Below are 9,146 nucleotides of genomic sequence, written 5' to 3'. Positions count from 1 at the left end.
TCTCTCTCTCTCTCTCTCTCTCTCTCTCTCTCTCTCTCTCTCTCTCTCTCTCTCTCTCTCTCTCTCCCTCTCCCTCTGTCCTGTGTGTGAGGAAGGTGGGGGAGAGAGAGAGAGAGAATCTCAGTGCTGGCCTTCACTTTCCACATTGTTTGAGATTTGACACAGGGTCTCTTATGCTCAGCTGTGTGATCAGGCTCCTGGCCTGAGTGTCACCGGATTCTCATATTGCTACCTTCATCTGACCCTAGGAGTGCTGAAGTTACAAACGCACGCTGTAACCCCCACTATACAGAGTGTGGGGCTCCAGACTCAGGTCCTCACACCTAAGCAGATGCGCTTTACCCACTGAGTCCTCTCTCCATCCTGAAATTGATTTGGAAGGGTAAAGAAATTTAAGTTATTTTACTTTCATTTCCTCAGAAAACTTAGAGAGCTAGAGCTGCACTGGATGTCTGGGATTCAGGGGAGCAGCTGGACACTGGCAGATGGGAAACAAGGATCTCCCTCCCTTTGTTCAGTCGGGAATCATCCCTTAGGATGAAAGATGAGCAAGGAGCTAATTTACAGGCCTTGTTCTCGGAGTACTTGCCACGCTCTGTAAATAACTAAATATAGAAGGTACATAAAGATAGCAAATGCCATCGCATGCTTGTGTATGAAATTTTAGGGAACTTCATCTTTTAGCAACAAAGCCAAACTCTGACAATATTCTTAATTTTAGAAAGCTTGCATCTAAGACACACCTCTAAAAATGGAGAGCACGTAAACAGTGCGCTTGGGAAAATATTTAAGATACAGTTTTGGTGGTAGGCCAAGTAATCCGGTCTAAGCCAGTTTCGAATGTCACTGAGTGGATTACTAGGCCTCTGGGGAAGAATGATTTGATTTCACTTGTACTTGCTTCTGCCGGCTCAGCTGCTGCCCTGTAATCCCTCTTCTGGCCCTGAGATTTCTAATTCAGTCAAGTTTTAACTCCCTAAGTGTCCTCTAGGATGGAAATGAATAGAACTTCTACTTCCTTGTTTAGTCTGCCATTCGTGTTGAGAGTTTGGAGTGACACTTTCTGGATAGTTTTATGCTTGTACATAAGGCTCGTGTAATACTTAGCCAGAGAAGATACTCTCCTTGCTTTTCAGTGATTTTATATTCTTGTGTTTCTGTTACAATGGCAAAGCTATATAAGGGGAGATGGATCTACTGGGGCTTAGATTTAAGAAGAGTTGCCTTCCATCTTGATGAGAAGTACGGCAGCTGTTGTCCGCAGTCAGGAAGCAGGGGTAAATGCAGCTCTCTCTCTCTCTCTCTTTCTTCTGTAGTCTGATGCCCACATTCAGTTACCCCTCCTCTTCTCTCTGGAAACAAACACACATGTACATCCAGCCAGTCTAGTTGACCATGAAGAGTGATCATTACAGTTTTAAACAAAACTTAACTTTTTTCCCCCAAGTTCCAGCTTATAGTGTTCATTTACAAACACTTGACTTTATTTTATTTCATTTATTGATTGATTGATTTTATTTCCCAGCAGTATCTCTTGTTGTGGAAGTGTTCACCTTTGCATTTGCTTGGCCTGTTGAGGTTCAAGTCTCCATAGAGAAAAGCAATGATCCTGTACAAACTAGTGATGCCACTCGCGCCAGAGGAATTGTTCCTCACTCCTGCGGGACTCACAAAGAGTACCGCACAGCCATTTGCAACTCCTGAGAATTGCCATCATGTTATCTTATTATATATTTCATGTTACATCATGAATTTCATTATATTTAACAAAACAAGAATATTAGCTGTTACTTGGTGCAGGATTTTTGATATTTCTCAGTCTGTGTAGTGATCCTGGGAAGAAGGGATGGTAGCCATCTTTACAATTCACAGGCTCCATGGTTCACATAGCAGAGAGGATAAGCAATAGTCGCCTGAATAGCTCTCTGCTCGGGAGCCTTAACCCCTTATTCACCACAGTGGCCTTTATCTATGCTTCATTTTGAAGATGTACTCCAGGGTCTTGTTTTTACATCCTTAGACTCCTGTCAGATCTTAATTAAGAAAGTTAGAAAATGTTCTGTTTAGCAGTCTGAATTTTTAGTAAGACCAAGCCCATCCCAAATTTTCTTTTCTTTCATCATATTTAGTATGATGGCAGGTGAACGTTCTGTACTTTAGAGTAGTTGGACTTATTTAATGAAAGTAACAGATGATTATCATATCACTGTGAGTTACTGTGGAGTAACTGTATAGCTGAGGAGAGTAAATGTGGGAGGAACAGAGTAAATGATGAAGTAATTTCCTATTTAGGTGTCTCCCGGGTGCACTGAACCCCAGCACCTAGTTTAAAGCTATGAACTTGAGTGCTACAGGTAGGAGGGCAAAGACGTGTTTAGAGCCAGCATTCGGTGGAGGATCATGACATCAGCTTAGACTACATAGGATGACCCTGTCTACAACTAAACAGACACAGTTCCCACAGAAGTGGAAGGATATGACGAGACCGTGGGGAGTCAGTCAGATAGGAATTTCACTGTCACCCTCATGGGCAGATGCAGGAAGGAGGTTGTGTCCCTGCTGACTGCATATTCCCTGCCAAAAGATTGATATTGGGCAGTTTAGAAATGCATGTTGAGATACACTGGAAAGGGTCAGAGTAAATGAGATGGAGGTTATTTAAATATTTGCATAATGGATCTCTAGGACAGGTCTTGTGTTCTTGTAAAATATAACCTAATTTCTAGTTTTTTGGAAAACTGTGCGTCAGCCATAAAATTTAGGAAAGTATTTTAGATCCTGTAAATAATAAACTGGACAGCAAAACTCCCTGCTTAATTTTGTTTCAAGAAAAGAGCGGCACTTAGCATTATTAAAGCTGAGAAGATGGCTCATAAAATACAAATTAAAGGCGTATTTTCCTATCAGTAGTAGGATATGATAATAACTCCTAATTGGTTGTTTGGCCCCTGCCCATTTCAGATGTAAGTATGTAGAAGTCATACTGTCTTTCTTAATAGATGGGAAAGAAGTTGCTTTGTCAGTCTGTTTTCTTCTGGAGAATAAAGGCCCCCTGCAGTGAGGAAGGTTGTTAAACCCTGTGCAGCAGCAAACACGGCGTCTCTCACAGCTGTGTCCAGCCATGCTGCCATGCCTGTCTGAGTCACTTGAAACATTTCCTCGGACTTTGCTGAGGACATGCATTTGTGTCTGTAACTCCATGGGAATAATGAATACAGTGTGACTGTAAAGTCCACCACAGCTATTGAGTAACCTGTCTGCTTTCTGTTTGAACTCCATTTTATTTGAAGGAGAAATATAAATGAATTGGCTTTTTATGAAGGCTATAATTCTACATGAGCCATCTCTGTAAACAATGATAATGGGATTTCTTAGAAGAACTGGCTGCTTTTTCAGGAGAGTGCTCCGAGGTGGATGGGAAGGCAGTAAAGTCCTCTCAAGAGTGAGCTGTCATGAGAAGCAGTCTCTTTAAAAAGTGCAGTGCCTGCTAACCATGTCTGATTATGCTTTCTTTTATTTTTTTCTGGTGGGAGAGCCTTTTTTGTTTTATATGTCTGGTACTTCAAGTTGTACTTTTTTCTCTATTTCAAATAAAATGAACTGGCCGATAAAACTTTTATTTTTAGGATCAAAATTATAATATTGACATTCTCTTTTTCTATGTCATAAATAGTCAGCAGTTTAACACTGGCTGTGATTGAGAGTAGGTGTGGCAGAAGCCCCCACCTCTGTCTGACGTTCACTGTCTGTTTTAGCCGATAGTTGGGCAAAACTTTAACATAACTGTCTGTTTGCTTTTGTAGATCAGTGTACCGTTACCCGCACGTACTTATTCCTCCACAAGTTCTGGTTCTTCAGTGCTGCGTACTATTTTGGCAACTGGGCCTTTCTTGGGGTAAGTAGAGGCAGCGCAAGCACGACTCCTCCCTTTGCACTGCCCCAGTGTAAGCTTATGTGTATCTCAGTAGTCTGTTAGAATCTCAGACTGCCATTGAGAGGCTTTTAAAGGTGTAATTTTTGTGTGAGTGAGTGAATGCCACGTGTGTGCAGGTAGCCATGAGCCCAGAAGGGGGCCAGATCTCTAGGCGCTGGTGTTATGGGAGGTTGGGAGCTGCTGCGTGTGGGTGCTGCAGTGTGTGAGTGCTGCAGACTGAACTCAGGCCCCTGGGAGAACATATTACCCCTGAGCCATCACTCTCATCCGGCTGCTGAGTTTTCAGTGCGTTGCGTAGGTGGTAGATAGTAGTAACACCACGTCTTTGGATTTCCAGGTGTTCTTGATTGGATTAATTGTGTCCTGCTGTAAAGGGAAGAAGTCAGTCATTGAAGGCGTTGATGAGGATTCGGACATGAGTGACGACGAGCCGTCTGTCTACTCCGTGTGAACAGCCTCCATCCTGAGGGCTTTATGAAGCTGCCTGATTATCTGTTATGCATTTTCAAAGTTTTAAAGTAACATTAGGGTGAACTGTCTAGCTTTCATCAAAAATGAGAGCATGGCTATTAAAAAGAACTTTATTTTTTATGTTTTCTGAAGTAACATTATTGTATCATAGATTAACAATTTAAATTGCTATAATAATACTGTGTAAATACAATATTTCCAGGTTTGTGAGGGAATGTTTGTGGAAATTTTCTTTATTGTATAATAGTGTTAAATTTATTAAAACCTTGCAGAATTTACATTTCCTTTGTTGCTTTTTAAAAACATAAGAAGTCACTTGTCTTGTGCCTTAGGGTTTCTGGAATAATGTGAAAATTTTAAGTGTCTTCCTCTGATAGGCTAAGGGCCGTGTCATAGTATTGCTCGTGGATAAGCCTAACTCTCGTGGACAGCCTGTTTTCAGTTTTGTCCATCAAATTATTAGTCAACTCAAGTAGAGTTTATGAAAAATTGTTAAGCTGCTTAACATTCCGGGATGTGTTACAGGTTTTTTTGTTCAAATCTTAATGCGTTGAGAGTGTTGCTACCTCCACAGGAGTATTTAGGGCACGTCTGTCAATGTAGATAGTATTTGTTTATAGAAGACTTTGAAATTTGTATTATCATAAGTGGAAATATCAAGAATAATGAATGCTGAAAATTGAGTTTACTAAGAGTTGTAAGATAAATGATATCATACTCTGCTATTTTTTCATTTACTGTTTGGAAACTTATAATGGAATACTCCGAATGTGTTCTAGGTAGTGAAAAATAAAATCTAATTTGCTAATGTCAATTAAAACTCATTAAAAAGTATTTATCTTTATGCTTGACGTAAAATATTTTTATCTCCTGGAGAAGACTTAAGAGTTAACCCCTATCTGCAGATGAATCTTTCGTGCCTGAGGGCCAATAGCACTTTGTTTTGGTTGATTCCCTGCTTCACCCGATGCGCTTCTAGAACCTTCATGTTGCCCTTTGCTCCTGTCGTGTGCCATGTGCCCCTTATGTTGTTCTCTAGGGTGCCAGTCTCTGCTCCTAGTTTACATTTTGGGTGGACCACCCTTTGACCTCCATCTGATTACTTTCCAAACACTAACCTTTTGGTGGAGGTAAGGTACATTACTGTTGTAATTGCGGTGGATTAAATTGATCCCCATTATTGACACACTAAGCTTCCCTGTTTGATTTTATTTTATTGGTTTGATAATGGCAAACGGCCTGATCTGTCAATCCAACCCTTACATACCAGGCTTACCACAAAGCCGGGCTGCTTTTAACTGCCTTTCTCTCTCTTTGTGTGCTCCAAGGCCACTTACCATGTTATGCACTGAATATCCACCTTCCAGAGTTCACGTGCTGAAGTCCTCACCCCGGTTCCTTAGACGATGGCTATTTAGAGGCTACTGAGAAAGGTAATTTGGGTAAAAATAGGCAGTTAAGTGGGTCCCTCATCAACATCTGGGATGTGCAGGCAGCACAGGGAGGAAGCTGTGCAAGGGCACAGAAGACGGCCATAACCTATAAGCTAAGAAAAGAGACCCCAGGAGGACCCAGCCCTGCCAGCTGCTGCCATGTCTGTCAGGAAATACGCTTTCAGCTTTCAAGTTGTTGAGTCTGTGGTGTTTGTCATTCAGCCGAGGCATGCTAACACATTCTGAACTTCCTCACTGAGTGTTCTAGCAAGTCCTGGCTCCTATCAGCTTTTCCTTGACATTTAAAGAAAAACTGGAATTAGTTCATTGCTTTGCTGTGAAAGCTTTCACTTATTTCTAAATGAAGCCTCTAAGCTCTCGTGTGAGTGTAAGGCCTTTCTGGTGTTTTCATTTGCTCCTGGACGTCTACGCTATTCCCACAGCATTTGTGAGTGAGTCCTCACAGCCAAGTCTGTTCCTTCTGCTTGTCATGCCCAGTCAGCCTTCCCGTTGTCTCCTAAGAAGAGTCTTATTTTCCGACCCTTGGGTTTAGTGTTGCGTTCCTCCTCTAAGCCCCTCGAGGAGTTGAGATGCTGGCTCGTTGCTGTTCATGTGGACCTCGTACGAGACAGCATATCGTGACCACTTGCCTCCATTTCTACCTTCCCTGCACTGCAAATCCGTGTACAGAGCACCCAGTTTTCTAACTGTGTTCTGGGGACCCAGAATAGCTCCTTACATGTAGAAAGTGCATGTTTGATAGGTGAATTTGCTAATTTGAAGATGTAAACATGTCTCCATTGGTTAAGCCTACATAAGCTGTATTTTCTCTAAGTGTACAGAGGCATATATGCCTTTTTTGAGTTTTTTTTTGCTACTTAATAAGTTTAGAAATATTCTAATTCTATACACTTATAGGAACTAACTTCTTAGCTTGCCTTCTTTGCATGTTTTGTTATTTAAACAACAAAATGTAAACGTATATTTTGCCACTCTTATCTCCTGTGTGTTTAGAAGCCTACTTTGTGCTAATACTACCTTGTCCCTCTCCTGGTGGAATGGAATGCATTGGGCTTTCCTTTTGCAGAGAGCTGATTTTCAAGTGTTAGGACTTCCACTAATGAACAATGTCTTTCCTTTGAAGTCCTCGCAGAAATGCCTAACTTGGAGACTATCTACAGCATTGAGTTTCCAAAGGACCAAAGGCCCTCGTGTTCCATGCAGATTTCAAAGTGATTAATTTATTTAGCCATGTAGAAGGGAAATGAGAAACCTGGCACCGGCTTCTAGACAGCTCAGAGCTGCTGTACCAAAGAAGTAAAAAAATCTTGTTGCATAAGAAAAGAAAACCGGGTAGGAGCTCCAGGGGGGGGGGGGGGAAGCAATATAAGAATGTTTTCGTGAGCCCTCATGATGGCTCAGCAGGTAGATGCTGCCTAGTCCTTACCACCTGAGTTCTGTCCCAGGATCCCAAGGTAACCCTGAGACTTGTCCTCTGACCTCCATATGCCTGCACTCTGAAACCACATAGATTAAACTAATAGTGTTTTCTGCAAAGGTCCTCTCTGGATGTTTCGTATTTAGCGTAATGCACTACTTTAGAAATAACCCACAAAGAGCAGTAGTTGTTGGCTATTGCAGTGAAAGTAGATATCGGGCAGGGTCACTTTGTCGTCTGTCACTGTGACAACCTGGAGCAGGATCACATTGGAAGGAAGAGCGATTTATTTTGATTCCCAATTCCAAAGATTGCAGTCCATTTTCTGCTTGCATTAAACCTTTTAGAAAGACCAGGCGGCATGGTGGGGAGCGCACAGTGGGTAAAGTCCCTGGTGGTGGTCAGGTAGCAGCGAAAATGTGGGGCTGGGATTCCGATACGCAGTCCCAGAGCACACCTCACGTGAACTCAATTCCTTTCGCTATATATATAAAATTAAATAAATACTTTAAAAAAAAAAAAGGAAAGGGAAAGGAAAGGAAAGACCTTAGATGAAAGGATACTAAAACCTTCCTGTCAAGGGGTATGCCGGTTAATTTTTTGTCGACTTGACACAAAGTGGATCATCTGGGAAGAGGGAACCTTTCCCTCAGACTGGCTTATAAACAAATCTGTAGGATATTTTCTAGATGAATGATTAATGTGGAGGCCCTGGCCCACTATGCGTGGTGCCACCCCTGGGCAAGTGGTCCTGGATTATGTAAGCAAGAAGGCTGAGCCGGTGCAAGCCATAAAGCAAGCCAGTCAGCAGTACTCCTTCAAGGCTCTGCTTCAGTTCCCGCCTCCAGGCCCCTGCTTCAGTTCCTGCCCTGACTGCCTTCAGTGATGGAGTATTACTGTGAAATAAATCATTTTCCCCAAGCTGCTTTTGGTTATGGTGTTTATTTCAACTAAAACCAAACTAGAAGAGAAAACGACCCAGAGAGTGTAAAATACTGCTGACAGACCTGACTGTTGTTTTCCTGAAAACTGTGCAAGTGTTTAGAACCTTGGGCTAGAAGAGCCATTGAGTTGTCATGTAGGGGGTCAGCAAAGAAACCCTTTGCTCGGTTTTGGTCGGTGTTTTATCATTGGACCATAAAAGGAAACCGAAGGAAAGGGGCGAGCAGTCGATAGCGGCTGCCTCGAGTAGAGAATGTCAGTGCTATTGTGTGGCAGCACACCCCACCCGAAATATGTTGCTATAAGAAAACAGCAAATGCGAGGACACTGGCAACTTGTCTTTCTCAATGGAGATGAACCTCTGTACTGATGCTCTCTGTCCCATACTGAAAAGAAAGTAACATCATGGTCATCATGCACTCTATACAAATTGTTCACTAACCCTTCGCTTCCTCACTACTTGTGCACCATCAGTTGCCCGAGGTCAACTTCTGGTGTCTAGTGTCCTGATGTCTAGTAACATTTGCAAGGTTCACTGCTCTTGTCCAGCTTGGAAGTATTCTAGTTCCATACCACAGGCTCTGTGTGGTTCCAAACTTAAGTGGGCATGCATGATTTTTCTACTATTAATCTTCTGTTACTGAGCCCCGACTGGAGTGCTAAGATGGATAGAGGAAAGATTATGTTCTCTTGCTGCCCTTTATTAGGATTGTGAAGGTAATGTAATCAGTCGAGCATCTGACTGATGGTGCATGGGAGGAGGAGGAGGAGAGCAAAATAGCTTAAGGAGGAGGTGGAGGTGCGGGGGGGGGGGGGGGGGGGGGAATGGGAGGCTGGGAGGAGGCGGAAACTTTTTTTGGGGGGGGTGGGGGGGGGGGGGGGGGGGGGGGGGGGGGGGGGGGGGGGGGGGGGGGGGGGGGGGGGGGGG

The 9,146-nt window shown here is 43.0% G+C and overlaps 1 protein-coding gene across 1 annotated transcript in view; it reads left to right on the top strand.

The window, feature by feature from the left end:
• Positions 1–5,249, top strand: part of Lmbrd1 (LMBR1 domain containing 1) — an 80,344-nt gene extending 75,095 nt beyond the window's left edge. The window contains exons 15-16 of the mRNA XM_050134671.1: positions 3,804–3,895; positions 4,272–5,249. Coding sequence (XP_049990628.1) covers positions 3,804–3,895; positions 4,272–4,385 — 206 coding nt within the window. The 3' untranslated portion in view covers positions 4,386–5,249. The remainder of the gene's footprint in view (positions 1–3,803; positions 3,896–4,271) is intronic.
• The last annotated feature ends 3,897 nt before the right edge of the window (positions 5,250–9,146 follow it).

Source organism: Alexandromys fortis, unplaced genomic scaffold, assembly GCF_014885135.2.
Source record: "Alexandromys fortis isolate MF-2015 unplaced genomic scaffold, M_Fortis_MF-2015_v1.1 scaffold_20, whole genome shotgun sequence".
NCBI classification, from domain to species: Eukaryota; Metazoa; Chordata; class Mammalia; order Rodentia; family Cricetidae; genus Alexandromys; species Alexandromys fortis.
This window is presented reverse-complemented; position numbering and strand designations above follow the sequence as displayed.